Raw genomic sequence first — 16,940 nt, 5'->3', positions numbered from 1 at the left:
AAATTTTACTTATGATTTTCTTAATATTTTTGTAAAATCCCAGAATTTTATTTTAATATTTAGATAAATATTTTATTATATTTATATGTTAGCTTCGGCCTTGAAAAGTAATTCTCTTGATTTATCATTGATTCAAGGACCTACCTTATGTGTATAGGCATATTTTTATAAATAATTATCCGATGAATTTTTAATATTATTATCAACTATTGATATAGTCGCTTTGCTGCGGTGAGTTTACAGTAATCTAGTAAATAATATGAAATGTCAATATTTTATTTGCTAGTTTATTATTTCATACTTCTTTAATTATGACACTACTATGAGTATTTTAAAACAATATTTTAATCAAGTGTGAATGAAATGAAATTAGTGAGAGATTGAGAGTATGCATTTGTGTTAAGTGGACCTAAATTGAAGGAGTTAGTGCTTAGTGGGTGATGAGCCACGTTGGAGAACAAGTGATGGGTTATGAACCTAGATATTGGAATTAGTTTTGAACACAGAGTGAGAGAGTATGGCAGCAGCGACGGAGAAGAGGTGAGGAAATTGGTTTCGGTTTCAATCAGTTGTGCAATTAGCCTGCTCCTTTTTCGTTTAAATTTTGGTATGATGTTTCTACCTATGAGTCAGTTTATTTAATTCACTCTTTTGAATATATAGACATTCCATTGTCTTTGTCGAAACTCCAATTTTCTTCATCGACGAGATTCACCCTTTTGTTCCGATCTTTGTCATTGTAACTCCGATTTGAGTGAAATCAACGACGAATATTCTCCACCAGATTATTTTCTGATTTGGGGTAAGTTTCTTTGGCCCAATTTCAAAATTGACCATTTTAGAGCATATTCTTATATTTTATTTTTACTCCCAACCACAAATTTTCGAGTTGGAACAATCAGAGAACACGAGGAGGCGAAGGAACATAAGTTTATGCGTGCAAACCTGATCTAGGGTGCGTAAGCATCAAATTAGCTTAGAGTCGTATGCTTGGAAGGAAAGCGCCTAAGGTAAGGATTTTTTCCCCATACACTCGTGCACTTAAGGTTTATGTTATAGATTGATAATGGAGTATTTAACCGATAGAGAGAGATGGAAATAGAAGGAATGGCAAAGACTTATTTTTATAACATTTTATGCTATGTTAATATATGGAGTACTTATGTGTGTGGCTGATTGTATATTTAATTTTATGATTTTGTGTGTGGTTGATTGTCAATTTGAGTATTCTGTCAGTTTCGATAAATGGTGAATTTATCGGGTTTAAAAGAAAGTTTTACACTTTCAATTGATTTAATCAAATGGTGCTGGTTTTAAAAGGTGTCTATAGTATGCATAGCATGACATATAGTTGTTGTTATAGGTTTGGTGTGGTTCGGAACAATACCCAACGGTGGGGTACCGAACCTTAATACCCAACGGTGGGGTATTGTGTCCAACGGTGGGACACTGTCCAATGGTAGGACACTTTATTTTACTCTGCGGAGAGGTGATATCCGGATCATGGTTTAGATGCATTTCATGCATTATTAACTGGTATAGAGTGTTATTAAGAATAGTTTCTGGTATTGACTTTATTTTATTTTTTCTTTATGGCCGAGTATTTTATTGTTACTTTATGACATTTACCTTCCGTTCGGCATGATTCAATTTGGATAAGGAAATTGATCCTTGCATTAAATATGGTTGTAGGTACCAAAGAAAAATGAAGTTGATGTGTTGCTTGTACGTGCGTGGGGATAAATCGAAGGGTTTTTATTAGAGTATAATTGTAAATTTAAATAAGGCTTCTTAACAATTGTATAGCTACTTTATTGTAAATTTAACATATTTTGATATTGACAACTTGTAGTATTCTGGACTTAATAAGCTTTTTTAAATTTTTACAATAATTAGATAACTATATATCTTGATATTTTGAGAAAATAATTATGATGACTTGTTTTCAAATCAATTATAAAACTAAAAAGGAAAATAGTGTAGTGTTTTTCAATTAAGTGAAAGAATTGGTCTTAATGTCTCGGATTAAAAATCCGGGATGTTACAATAAGCATCTATCTTTCCGGTGGACATTATAAATATTTTTCTATTTTTTGTTTCTTTTTCAATTCTTTCCACCACCTGAGTCATTTGGAAAGAATTGATTTTATTATTTACCTATGCTTTTTTTTTTAATCTTCTATTCACATTCACTTCTTCATCCTTTTTATATTTTCATTTTGTCCATTTTTAATGTGCTTGCTCATGGTCTTAGGTAATAGTTCTTCATTTTAACTATTTTCGTTTCCTCCCTTAATTACTTGCATTCAAGATTTATGCAGCAGTAGGTTTAATTAATATGCTTTGAGTATCTATAAAATCTTTTGTTTTGTAGATATACTAATTTACATTGGTTGATCTAACAAATATTTATTTTAATTTTTGTCCAGGTAGATGTTATTATCATCATGGAAGTAGGATTTGGTGTGATTGCTTATATATTTATAATGTTACGACTATTATGCAATTGTCTTTATATATGCTAATATTTATTTTGGGTTTCTATTATGGGAGTATATATTAAATAGTGTATTGTTTTTTATTTATTTATACTTTTTTATGTTTGCATTATATATATTTTGATTTTAATTTAGAGATCGATATACTTGATCTATATGTATACATGATTTATATTATAATTGTGTTTCTCCAAGCAATTGACACTGTTTATGCTTAATAATTGATTTGTTTGTTTGATTTTTGGTTACAAAGTTGGAAGAACTTGAAGAACTATGTTTGTACCAAAAAAACAACTTATGAACTATGTATGTCTTTGCCTAAAAAAAAATGTATGTTCATGATTATTTTTTTATTTCAAGTTTCAACTATAAGTCATTCCTCCTTCAATTATTTAAATTTTTTAGTTGACGTTAAAAAAATTATTTAATTTTTTTAGATGTATATTTCATACTGTATTGGCTATATCAAAGTTTTTTTTTTTTTTTGAACCAAACAAACTTAATTCATATCATTAACTAATAAATATTCAATACATAAAAGGGAATAATCTCAAATCTATGGAAACTAGCCCAAACATTGGTCGCCCTAGCAAGAGTATGAGCAACCAAATTCGCTTGTCTTATAACAAACTTAACCTCAAAGTTTACATAAGAAGATGACATAAGAAGAATAATGTCGTTAACAATTAAATTAAATTACGAATTGCCCCGTCTTCTCGAATGGATAGCGTCAACCAACAACTTTGAGTCACTTTTAAATTGAACTCGCTCAAATCCACGATGTGTAGCCTCTTTCATAGCATGTAATAGGGTCAATGCTTCGTCTTCCACTATGAAATAAAAAGGCTGTTGTCATTGAGTCAAGTCAGCCACAAAATGCCCATTGGTATCACGAAAGCAAAGATCCATAGAAGTAACACCGGACCCAACTACAAACGCAGCATCAACATTACATTTTATTCATCCCACTCTTGGTTTCTCCCACCGAACCGGCCTAGGATCCTCAACAAGAACAACGTTATGACGCTGCAGTTGGTGGACAGTAAACCACTCATTCCAAACGACGAACGTCCTGCTTCCAACTTGGCTCGGGGACTGAATATTGTCATTCCAGATCTTGTCATTTAGATTATGCCAAATGCACCAAAATAACGATGCAACCCGTCCTATCATTGCACTGCCCTCGTTTTTGCACATTCGAAATACCCTGTCTGCTACAGTCCCATGCTGGTAAGCTGCATTATGCAGCAACTGTGACAGGCATGTGATCAACCAACATTCGCGAGTTGCTACGCATCCAAAAAACACATGAATATCATCTTCGACCTCAACATTGCACACATGACAACTTAGTTCACATTCTACATAACGTTGTCTCAAGCGAACTCGCGTCGGCAGACACCCCCTACACAACCTCCATAGTAAGTGACACATTTTGTGAGGAGATTAAGCTTTCCAAATATCATTCCAATTGCCCTCTACATGGTGCCTATCGCTTCGAATAATACATTTCATGGCTAGATTGTAACCAGATTTAACTGAATAACACACATTCCTTTCCTCCTCCCAAACCATGTTATCATCTTTAACCGAACTAATAAGAGGGGTTGCAATAATCTCGTCCACTACCCGACCTGTAAACAAGTTACGAATCTAAGCTATATCCCACGCTTTATAATTCTCAAGTAAAAAGTCTTTAACAACTTGATCACGGTCGTTTCGTGATCAAAATAATTTTAAAATAAGTAGTACAAGGTAGTGACCTTGGTCGTTTCGCAAGGACTCACAATCGGTTTAACAATGTTAGAATCAATTTAAAGATTGCAAATTGGGGGTTTTCGGTTTTGAAAACAGTAACAACAATAACGAATTTAATCAATGTGAAAGTAATCAATCCATTGGTTTTAGGAAATCTTGTTTATCATCTATCCTAGGTTCTCATAAGATTGTTCGTTAGTTTATGCTGGGCTGATTATGGAACTAATTTAACAAGCGAAAATCAATTCTATAAAGAATCGTTGATTAAGCACTAACGTGTTCAATTGACTATGGAGATGATCAAGCGTCACCGATAACTTAGATAAAATCATAACAATAATTCATTCAGCCCCTTTTTACAAGCGAAAAAGCATATATCAATTTCTATTCAAATTAATTTATACAAGCGATGAATGAATTCGAATGGTCTCGATAGTATGAATATGAAACAGAATAATTAAGCATCAATTGTATCAAACTCATACATAAAGAAGGAGACACGAAAATTGATATATGATAAGCATAAACATATGAATTGATAATAAAACCGAACCTCAAGAATCAAGAACAAAATTCCTTACACCAATGGATTGAAAATAAGTTTAGTTCTCCATGGAAGATGACGGCTGCTCTAGGGTTTGAATATTTCGTGAACAGTGAATGACCAACCCTAGCTGCCTTATTTTTGGTTTAAATAATACATGGAACGGGCCTTAAAACAATTGGGCCGAAAAATATAAAGTTGTGCTGAATTAAATTCGTCTGGAACATAAACGCAGTTATTTGACACACTTTCGCTCCGAACTGGGTTTTGGACTCAACATGAAAGTCGTAGCTCTTGATCTCAGCTTTCCAACGCATCTTCCCGCGCCTCAATCCGATATTTGTAACTCCAGTTATGACCTGCGGACCGGAAGGGTGTCAAAGTGCTATTTATTCATAAATTAAGTCCGAAAATAAAATAGAGTTAGAAATAAACTTAAATATAAAAACACCTTAAAATAGTGAAAATAGTAAATTAAACCATAGGAATACACTAGTACAATAGTAGAAGAATATGCATTAAAATGCACTGATCAAATTCCCCCACACTTGAACTTTTGCACTCCGAGCAAAACTCAAATGAAAAACTTAAAAACAAATCACAAGCAGTCAACATATTCCAGGTTTCAAGCTTCAAACCTTGGGTCAAAATTCAAAGATTGGCACAATTCTTATCTATCAACTTTCAATAATAATCTTGCGTGTGTGTGTGTACTGTCTCCCACTGTCAACCAAAGTAATGTCAAGATCCCTCTCTGAAACTACCATTCTAGATGCTAAGCTGTCATTCTTTTCCTATAATTTCAGATTTAACCAGAATTTCAGACTAGGGGGGGCTATTTCTTTTCAAGAGATCCAAAGCTTTTCAACATCAACTCAGGGGCAACTACTTTCAAGCTTTATTATTGTTTATTATTTTTTGAAAAGAATTATTGTTTATTATTATTTATTGTTTTTAAGCTTTAGGTACTACTCCACCTTTTCACCTGACGGGATCTTACTTGTAATAAGTCCAACCTGTTACTCAGAGTAGAGCATCCTACACAGCACTTGTTCCTCCAGTTTCGGGCACAGGAACTTGTTCCTCCAGTTTCAGGCACAGGAACTTATTATATTCATTAGTTTTAGCTCTTAAGCAGTTTCCCTTTTTCTCAATTAATAGCAATGATCGGTCCATCTGTTACTCTAGCCTTTCCCCCACACTTAGTTCTAATCATACCCTCCTTTATATTGAAATTAGAGAACTTAGTCTAAAGAATAAATATTTCAGAGATTTATCTAGACATTACTAAGTTTGACAGTGTTCAAGCAGTTGTGCATTAAGTTGCAAAGACTATCATGTCAAGTATCAAAACAAAAAACTCCAAAAATTTCACTGACCCTACAGTTATCTGCCCTAGCCTTAGAACATGTGACTACTCATGACAATTTTTTTTATTTATTTTTTTTTTTTAAAAAAACACAAAAATGTAAATGTAAATGTAAAATGTCCCTCCCCCACACTTAAACCAGACAGTGTCCGCAATGTAATCTAAACATAAAGTGAGAGTAAAGGAAGGAACACACCCGAGGGGCTAAGGTGTAGCGGCTGGTGCTGGTGCTTCTATGTCTGGTGGTTTTGGTGGAAGCCCTTCCACACTTTTATGGAGCAGCTTCAACCGCTGTCCTTTTGCTTTGAAAACCTTGCCAGTACCTGTACTTTTAATTTCTATAGCACCAGAAGGAAAAACATTAGTCACGACAAAGGGGCCAATCCACTTGGATCGAAACTTACCAACCATATCTTTCAGGCGAGACTTAAACAGCAAGACTTTTTGGCCAACAGAAAATTTCTTTTTGGAAATCATCTTATCATGGAAGTGCGTAGTCTTTTCTTTATCATGGGAGTGTTTGGTTGGGGCAGCCGGAATGTCAAGAACTTTAACCGTACAGACTGCCTCATTGACAACAACTTCACCTGTATGAATGTTATTATCCTGCAAATCAGATTCAATCTTAGCACAAACAGAGCAAAGGTTAGTGTTAGTAACTAAATCCATATAAAAAACAGAATGTTCTTCCACGGGATGTTTCATGGCATCAAAAATGTTAAACTTAGCGACAATGTCGCCAAACTCCATGGACATGGTTCCATCATAAACATCAACTTTTGTTCTTGCCGTTCTCATGAATGGTCGGCCTAGAATGATGGGTGCCCTGCTGGAATTAGTTTCGCCCTCCATGTCTAGAATGTAGAAATCTGCAGGAAGAATCAAGTCATTAACTTGCACCAGGACATCTTCTACCTTCCCAGCAGGGCGGGCATTGCTCCTATTTGCTAATTGCACGATTAAACCTGTAGGCTGCAAAGGACCAAGATCAAGGTTATTATAAATAGAAGTAGGCATAACATTAATACCTGCTCCCAGATCAAGCATACAATTTTCAAACTTGCGATCCCCAATGGAACAGGGAATAGCAAAAACTCCTGGATCATCACACTTTTCTGGCATGGTCTGACTGATAACTGAGACATTAGCTGAGGAACCAGTTTTGGGCTGAATGAAAGCAGAAACATTTCGTCCCAAACTGATTCTCTCATTTTCCTTCAACTTCCTCTTGTGTGTGCACAAGTCTTTCAAGAATTTTGCATATTTAGGAATCTGTTTAATTGCATCAAGGAGAGGAATGTTAACCGCACATTTTCTGAATACATCTAAAATCTCCTTGTCTTCCTCAACTGTCTTCTTGATATTTTTCTGCACCCTTTGAGGAAAAGGAATTGGTGGCACATATACTCTTTCTTTTTCGGGTTCGGTCTCAATTGTAACAGAAGGAGGTTCAGGAGCAGATGATGATGCAACGGTTTTCTTCTTCTTTTTCTCTGGAGCTGGTTCTGACACTCTTCCGGATCTCAAAGTAATTGCACTCACATTCACATTCGGATTCGGCACTGTTTGTGTAGGAAGGTTACCCGAGCCTTGAGCTTGTAGTTGGCCTATTGCATTGGCCATTTGTCCCATCTGCGTTGTCAGGTTTTGAATGCTAGCATCTGTTCGTTGTGCCAGTTGCTTGACAAGGTCTTCTAGTGAAGAAGTGGCTGGTGGGGCAGCAGGGGCTGCAGCTTGTGACTGATTCCCATATTGAAGGTTTTGATGATTCCTCCAACTAGGGTGATATTTGTTGGTGGAGAGGTCAGGATTGTTGTACCTGTTTTGATTGTAAAGGGCTGCTGCTGCAGCATATGCTTGAGGAAGCTCAGTTATTGTTTCATCTTGTAGAATGGGGCATGTATCAGTCGGGTGCCCAGAAGAAGTACAAATACCACACACTTTTGCTGGTTGAGCTTTGCTAACTGCCAACTTTTTCACCAAGGAAGTAAGTTCATCAATTCTAGCATCAAACTTGGTTTCGAGCGCCTTGATGGAGGAAGAGGAAGACTGAATCTCATTTACACTTACAGAATTATTTCTGGTTGTAAACTGTTGCGAGTTGAGTGACATGTTTTCGATCAAGGCCTTTGCAGCAGCTGGAGTTTTATCAACAAGTGCTCCACCACTTGCAGCATCCAAAATGTTTCGATCCATTGGTAGCAACCCTTCATAGAAATATTGGATGAGTAATTGCTCGGTGATCTGGTGTTGGGGACAACTGGAAACTAGATGTTTGAATCTTTCCCAGTACTCTGCCAATGATTCGTTTCCTTGCCTAATGCCGCATATTTCTTTTCTGATTGATGCTGCTCTAGAAGCGGGAAAGTATCTCTCTAGAAAGACCTTCTTCAGATCATTCCAAGTTGAAACAGAATTTGGCTCAAGGTAGTAGAGCCAGTCTTTAGCAACACCTTGTAACGAGAATGGAAAGGCTCTCAACTTGATGTGGTCTTCCGTGATACCTTCAGGCCTCAATGGTGTAGAACAAACTACCTGAAATTCCTTCAAATGCTTATGCGGATCCTCACCTGCAAGACCATGAAACTTGGGCAACAAATGTATCAAACCAGATTTCAATTCAAAAGGAATATCAACGTCAGTATATTGAATGCATAGACCATTGTAATTGACATCAGGAGCAGCAAGCTGCCTTAGTGTTCTTTGTTCATCCATGTTATCAAAAGCAAGTTTAGAATCAAATAAAGTATGCAAAGAGAAACTATGTAAGAATCAGAATCAGACTCGTTAATGAAACAAATAGAAAGAAGAGATATGGTTAAAATAGATTCAAAAAAATATGAAAACACGAAATTTAGTCTAATTAAGTAAAATAAGAATTTTGGAAATTAGTTTGGAATTTTCTGAAACTATAAAAACAGAAATAAATTAAAATAAAATAGTAAAACACGGAATTTGGACTTTTTAGGTTGCCGTCACCTATTTTGTCCCAAAATAGGGGATTTTAAACTCTGATTTTTTTCTGATGAACAGGTACAGGAAAAACTCGATTTAGAAAAGATTTTCCAGAAAACTGTTTTTTTACGAAAACTGATTATTAGGGCACGTAAAATCCAGAAAACACGAGAAAGCAAAAGGCTAGAACGCAACCACACAGAAACTGAGTCTAATATTAGCTAAAATCAATTGAGAGTCCCCGGCAACGGCGCCAATTTGATCACGGTCGTTTCGTGATCAAAATAATTTTAAAATAAGTAGTACAAGGTAGTGACCTTGGTCGTTTCGCAAGGACTCACAATCGGTTTAACAATGTTAGAATCAATTTAAAGATTGCAAATTGGGGGTTTTCGGTTTTGAAAACAGTAACAACAATAACGAATTTAATCAATGTGAAAGTAATCAATCCATTGGTTTTAGGAAATCTTGTTTATCATCTATCCTAGGTTCTCATAAGATTGTTCGTTAGTTTATGCTGGGCTGATTATGGAACTAATTTAACAAGCGAAAATCAATTCTATAAAGAATCGTTGATTAAGCACTAACGTGTTCAATTGACTATGGAGATGATCAAGCGTCACCGATAACATAGATAAAATCATAACAATAATTCATTCAGCCCCTTTTTACAAGCGAAAAAGCATATATCAATTTCTATTCAAATTAATTTATACAAGCGATGAATGAATTCGAATGGTCTCGATAGTATGAATATGAAACAGAATAATTAAGCATCAATTGTATCAAACTCATACATAAAGAAGGAGACACGAAAATTGATATATGATAAGCATAAACATATGAATTGATAATAAAACCGAACCTCAAGAATCAAGAACAAAATTCCTTACACCAATGGATTGAAAATAAGTTTAGTTCTCCATGGAAGATGACGGCTGCTCTAGGGTTTGAATATTTCGTGAACAGTGAATGACCAACCCTAGCTGCCTTATTTTTGGTTTAAATAATACATGGAACGGGCCTTAAAACAATTGGGCCGAAAAATATAAAGTTGTGCTGAATTAAATTCGTCTGGAACATAAACGCAGTTATTTGACACACTTTCGCTCCGAACTGGGTTTTGGACTCAACATGAAAGTCGTAGCTCTTGATCTCAGCTTTCCAACGCATCTTCCCGCGCCTCAATCCGATATTTGTAACTCCAGTTATGACCTGCGGACCGGAAGGGTGTCAAAGTGCTATTTATTCATAAATTAAGTCCGAAAATAAAATAGAGTTAGAAATAAACTTAAATATAAAAACACCTTAAAATAGTGAAAATAGTAAATTAAACCATAGGAATACACTAGTACAATAGTAGAAGAATGTGCATTAAAATGCACTGATCACAACTAAATGATACACATCTTCCACTTGAAGTGAGGACACCGAGCGATCACCCTTTCCACGCAGCCATGGATCATACATAACACGGATTCTGTCGCCACTACCAATCCGCCACCTACACCCACGTAAAAGAATTTGTCTAGCCTTCCAAATACTACGCCACACAAAGCTAGGATTAAAACCCAAAGATGCTTCGAGTAACGATGAGCGTGGGAAATACCTTGCTTTAACTATTTTAGCCGCCAACGAGTCCGGATTTTGAATGATGTTACATGCTTGTTTAGCCACTATAGCCATATTGAACGCTTCAAAATTATGAAAGTCTAAACCACCCTTCGCCTTAGGGCATGCAAGTCTGTCACAAGCTAACCAGTGGATCCCGTTATTGTTGTTAACTCTGCCTCCCCACCAAAAGGCATTCAATATTTTCTTGATATCGTCAATGAGTGAGGAAGGAAGGAGAAACATACTCATAACATATGATGGGATGGCTTGAAGCACAAATTTTATCATAACCTCCTTACCGGCCTTAAACAATGCTCTTCCCCTCCAAGAATTCATTTTCTTCCAAATACGATCCTTGATGTAAGAGAATATTACTTTCTTACTCCTTCCTATCATAGACGGAAGACCAAGATATATACTTGTTCCTAAAACACGACAGACACCAAGTATACGGGATAGGTCTTCTTTATCGGCATGAGACATATTGCGACTAAAATATACTTCGGATTTGGCCAAATTAATTTCCTGACCAGAGGCTAGTTCATAAGTATGAAGAATGCTCATAAGCTGATTTACCTCTACTACACTTGCCCTGCAAAACAAGAAACAATCATCCGCAAACAGAATGTGAGACACCTCTGGGGCACCACGACAAATTCTCGCTCCATGAACATCACCCCTCCCAACCACCTGGTGAATAAGAGAAGTCAAGCCCTCCGCTACCAGAATAAACAGATAAGGAGAAAGAGGGTCTCCTTGTCGCAACCCACGACCCGATATAATCGGTCCAACTCTGTCGTAGTTCATGAGTACCGAGTAATTGACAGAGCTTACACACATCATTATCCAACTTATCCAAACGTCACCAAATCCCATTCTAGTCAGAACTTCACGGAGAAAATCCCAGTCCACCTTATAATTAGTTAAATATAATTAGTTTATATTGTTCACCTTTTAATTCTTTTATTTTTCAAAAAATAGATTTTTATGCTAAAAAAATAATAATTAGTTTAAATTAAGATTTAATGACAATTAGCAAAAATCTACATATGAGTTTATTTAAGGAATATATATATATATATATATATATATATATATATATATATATATATATATATATATATATATATATATATATATATAGGAACACGTAATTTTAAAAGACCTCATTTATAAGGTATGAATGTAATTTTTCCTTTCTTCTTATTTTAAAACTAGTATCCAGACCCGAGCCAAGCACAGGTAAAAAATGCGTTTCTAGACTTATTGACTTATAAATAATATATTTTACTTTAAATTGAAAATTTTAAATTTTAATTGCTAATGAAAGATAATTAATGACAACTACATATATAGATATTTATAATTTTATATAATTTAATAATTAAAATAACACCCTGTGATAAAAACTAACTGGAAAATTTATGTATATTGTTATTGTAACGACCCAATTTTCAAATTATTAATTTTTGTGTGTTAAAATATTTTATTAACGTAGAATTTTAATTAAGTTAATAACTTGAGTTATTTATCGAGTACTTTAGTTATTAAGCGAGTAGATTTAGTTAACGTGTTATTGGGCCAAGCCAATTGGGCTTGAGGCCCAATGGGCCTTGTGAGCTTAGTGGGAGGCGCCATATGGCCAAGAGGAAGAGAGAAACATTCATTATTTCTCTTTGTTCTTGAAGATAGAGAGAAGGAAGAGAGCTTGAGAGCTAGGGCAAGAGGAAAGGGAGAGATTCAAGATCTTTCATCGAGTTTTCTTCGAATCCAGGTATGAGAGTAGGTTCCATAATCGTGGGTGACCCGAGGAAGGGGAGAATGTCGATTTCTCCTCACCCGAACTTCCTCCACCCCATTTTCGTTTTAGCATGGAATGGATTTTCTTGATGAAAATCGTTCCTAAGGTTCTTAATATGCTTAACATGCTTTTAACATGATTAATGAACGGATTTAATGGTTAAAAACGAGTTTTATAAAAGATTAAACTCAAGAACTTTGTGTTCTTGAGAGTTTTGATGAAAAAGTGTTCAATCCTTACTTTTTCGATGTTTATGATGTAGATCTAAGAAATGAACTGTCCTTTTGTGTTTATCCATGTTTGTTATGCTTGAATACAAACTCTTTTGGGATTTATAACATGAAAAATGGGATTTTTGGGTGATTTGGTGTGGAAAACGCAGGTTCTGAGCTTTCCTGTCAGGAGACGCTCGCTAGGCCTTCGCTCAGCGAACGTGTGGCGAACAGCTCGCCATGAGCAGGTGATCCACTGGTGTGGTTCGCTGAGGCTCGCTAAGCCTTCGCTCAGCGAACAGTTCGCTGATGTTCGCTACTGCTCGCCATGAGTCAGTGTCTTCCTGGCGTTGTTCGCTGAGGCTCGCTAAGCCTTCGCTCAGCGAACAACACTGTGACAGCAATTTTTGTTGATGATTGTAAGTGTAATTACGCACTTGTAACATGGTTTAATGGTATTCTTACATGATTGTTGATACATGTTGATGCTTATAATGCTCATTGCTAATCGTTAAATGATTGTTAATCGTGTATGAAGTATGAATGAAGAATATTAAGGTTTTTGTTAAATCTTAATGATGAAGTATGTTGGATAGTGTTCCACATAGTAAATGAAGAGCTTTATGCTATATAATTGTGAGTGAATTCATGAAAAACATTTACATGCATTCTTGAATTAAATAGGATATTGGATATTCCAATAAAGAAGTATATCGGATTATATTTATCCGATAAAGAAGGATATTAGAGGTGAGATACTCTAATAAAGAAGATGGTACCACATGCATTAGAAATGTCTAGGGTGACATTCATGAAGTTGAAGCATTAGAGTCGCATTAGGCTATGTGTGCATTTTTTTGATAAATGATATGTGACATATGTTTGGCTAATTGTAGTAATTGATAATTGATTGTTTGGGTATTCGATTATGTGTTTAAGAACTTCTAATTGGATTATAGATGTGGATATATGTATGTATATATATATATATATATATATATATATATATATATATATATATATATATGTATAATTGTGAGGTATGCTTATGATATTGAAGAAGTGTCTAAGTACCCTTTTACTTGCACTTGTATTTTGATTATGTGATCTAACTCTCATGCTTTGTGTTATGTGCTGGACCATTGGGGGTTCAGATTCTCAGGTTGAGGATCCCGATCAGAGTTAGAGGGCTGCTCGTGCTCGTGTAGTGCGCTTTTTGGTGAGGAGTTTAGCTTAGACTACTCCTTAGATATATTTTGTATATCTTTTTGACTGAGTTGTATAGAATTGCTCTGATTAGGTATTTACCGGGTCGGGTTATTCGATTGAATTGTATTAAGCCCGTGATGGCATATTTGACCTTGCTAATCCTTACTCTTTTGTTGTAAACATAATATCCTTGTTGTTGATATGGCCTAGAGCCTAGGGATATTATGTGAACAATTTGGTTATTGTATGACATGCACTATGTTAATTATTTGCCTTTAATCTCCGCTGTGCTAGCATGATTTTAATTATGCCGTGATTTTGTATTATTACCATGTGACGCCTAGATTGTCTTAAGTGTTTTATTTATTTATATTCAATAAATTCGCGTTAAGGGGTTTGGGTGTTACAATTATAGATTTTGTTAGAAAAGATTGCTATAGTTCGTAATGTTTTTTATCAAATAAAAAATGTATCGTAGTTGTTGTTTATATTATTCTCCACTAAAAGAATTATAAAGTTGATCGAAAATAATTTCTTTATGGGATATATGGAAGAGACTTTGAGGTTTCGTAAAAAAGTTTTTGAGGTGGATATTAATTACAAAAAAAATTGTATGTGTGTCAATATATGATCATGAGTAGAAATATAGGCTACAATATAAATAACAAAGAAAAAATTGATTCCTGTATTAATATTTAAGCAAAAATTTAAGTTCCCATTGAAATTCTTTTTAACAAAGTCTCCCTATTAATATAATGACTAAAAAATATAGATTCCATAAAAATTATAAAATAAATATAGGTCTTCGTATTAATATATGAGTACAAATATATGTATAAGTATAAATTATAAAATTAGTAAAAAAAAGTAGAAATTATAAAAACAAAAATATCATCTATATTGACGCATAAGTATAAATATATGTTCCCGTATAAATTACAATAAAAAATAAGACCCCGTATTGATGTATGAGTTGAAATATAGGCCACATAGAAATAAAAGTAAATAAGTTTTCATAAGTGCAATTAGTGAAGTCAGTGATTCAAAGTATGGCTATCTACAGCATCACAATCTACTCTTGGCCCTCTGCTATTCTCAAATCCATTGAATCTTGGACCAGGAACTTTATCTGGAGTGGTGATATTAGTCAAAAGAAGTTAGTCACTGTAGCATGGAAAAAAGTTTGTGCACCTTATGAAGAAGGAGGGCTTGGATTGAGGTCTCTTTTTACTCTCAATGAGGCTGCTAATTTGAAATTATGCTGGGATTTAATGAATTCTGTGGAGGATTGGGCAACTATTCTTAAAAGTAGAGTGTTGAGAAATGGTAAAGTGGTGAATTATCATGTTTACTCATCTTTATGGAGTAGTATAAAACAAGAAGCAACAACTATCTTTGATAATTCTTGTTGGAAGGTGGGTTCAGGGCGCAATATTGATCTTTGGACAGATTCTTGGTGTGGTAATGCCTTAGCTGAAACTCTCAATATTCATCCAAATGTCCTAATCTGGCTTCCTCGAAAAGTTAGTGATATCATCCAAAACCAGCAATGGCACATTCCTCCCTACTTAGCCAACCTCTTTCCAACTCTCACTAGCCTTGTGCAGCAAGTGGTCCTTCCTTTTGAACCTCTTCCTGATGTGCTAGTTTGGAGTGGTAATGACAAAGGTTTGCTTACTTTGAAAGATGCCTACAATTTCAAGAGAAATCACTTTCATGTTTTAAGTTGGGCCAAAGTAATTTGGTGCAATGATGTTCCTCCATCTCGGTCTCTTTTGGTTTGGAGAATTATGCTTGATAAATTGTCCACTGATGACAAGCTAATGGATCGTGGTTTTTGCTTGCCTTCTATGTGTTCTCTTTGTAAAATTCATACTGAAACTTTATTTCATTTATTCTTTGAGTGTGAATTTGCTTTTGGCCTTTGGCGTTGGCTGGCAACTTGTTTAAATCTAGTGCTGCAGTTCCAATCCATGGAGGATATTTGGAGTCTTTGTGATAGAGCGAGGTCCCCTCAGTGCAGGATAGTAATCAAATCTGCAATAATCAATGTTCTTTATGCCATCTGGATAGCAAGAAACAATGCAAGGTTCAAGGATAGAAGGCCTAACTGGAAATCTTCTATGTCTTGGGTTGCTGCAAATGTAGTTTTAGCAGGTAATCATACCAAAGCCCTTTCTTCTGGTACCATTTCTGATTTTTCTATGCTCAAAGCATTCATGGTAACCATACATCCTACAAAGCCTATGAACTTGAAGGAGGTTACTTGGCAGCCACCTCCCCCTCAATGGATTAAATGCAATACTGATGGTGCTTCAACACCTACGGCATCTGCGTGTGGAGAAATTTTTAGAAATAGCAATGCAGAGTTCTTGTGCGCATTTGCTTCTAAAACAGACATGGCCTCTGCTTTCAGTGCAGAGCTTTGTGGTTTTATGACTGCAATTGAAATTGCAGATGCTAGAGGATAGAGAAATATGTGGATTGAGTCAGATTCAATGCTTGTAGTGAATGCCTACAAATCCTCAAATCTGGTGCCTTGGTCTTTAAGTAATCGTTGGTTCAACTGTATTAAGCTTGCAGGTCACATGAACATTATTGTATCTCATATTTTTAGAGAGGGTAACCATTGTGCAGATAGATTGGCTAATGTTGGTCTTAATTTAGATAGGCTCACCTTGTGGAATGATATCCCTTTTGTTATTAAAGATAGCTTTGAATCTAACAGACTTGGTAAACCCTTCTATAGGGTTGTACTTAGTTAGGGAGGTTTTGGTCTAGTCCCCCTCCTTTTTTTTTTGTATCTCTATCCTCATCTATCTATATATATATCTTTTGAGGCAGTAGCACTTTGCTACTCCTCTTTTATAAAAAAAATAAATAAATAAGTTTTCATAATAATATATGAGTAGAAATATAAACTATAGTATAAATTACAAAAAATTGATCATGTGTTAATATATAAAAAGAAATATAAATT

General features: G+C 35.1%; 1 protein-coding gene and 1 long non-coding RNA gene across 2 annotated transcripts; one reads left to right on the top strand and one right to left on the bottom strand.

The window, feature by feature from the left end:
* Window positions 1-300: 300 nt before the first annotated feature.
* Window positions 301-1,854, top strand: LOC123890587. The gene is made up of 2 exons (XR_006802877.1): window positions 301-1,010; window positions 1,693-1,854. It is a non-coding gene; the product is annotated as an uncharacterized LOC123890587 (long non-coding RNA).
* Window positions 1,855-3,458: 1,604 nt separating this feature from the next.
* Window positions 3,459-8,884, bottom strand: LOC123892260. Its single transcript, XM_045942063.1, has 3 exons — window positions 8,494-8,884; window positions 6,493-8,376; window positions 3,459-3,733 (listed from the first exon to the last, which is right to left on the bottom strand). The coding sequence occupies exons 1-3, from the start codon at window positions 8,882-8,884 to the stop codon at window positions 3,459-3,461; spliced, it is 2,550 nt and encodes an 849-aa protein (XP_045798019.1).
* Window positions 8,885-16,940: the final 8,056 nt, after the last annotated feature.

This window comes from Trifolium pratense, linkage group LG6 (genome assembly GCF_020283565.1).
Source record: "Trifolium pratense cultivar HEN17-A07 linkage group LG6, ARS_RC_1.1, whole genome shotgun sequence".
NCBI lineage: Eukaryota > Viridiplantae > Streptophyta > Magnoliopsida > Fabales > Fabaceae > Trifolium > Trifolium pratense.
Note: the sequence above shows the minus strand (reverse complement) of the source record. Positions and strands in the feature narration are given on the sequence as shown.

Bases quoted from the DNA above. Each gene is read 5' to 3' on its own strand.
- LOC123892260 (XM_045942063.1), bottom strand. From the start codon at position 8,884: ATGGATGAACAAAGAACACTAAGGCAGCTTGCTGCTCCTGATGTCAAT. The intron at 8,377-8,493 runs GCATTAGGCAAG...ATTTCTATGAAG, and splicing joins AATCAGAAAAGAAATATGCG to GGTTGCTACCAATGGATCGA. The intron at 3,734-6,492 runs GTACTGGCAAGG...TGCATAATGCAG, and splicing joins TATAGAAATTAAAAGTACAG to CTTACCAGCATGGGACTGTA.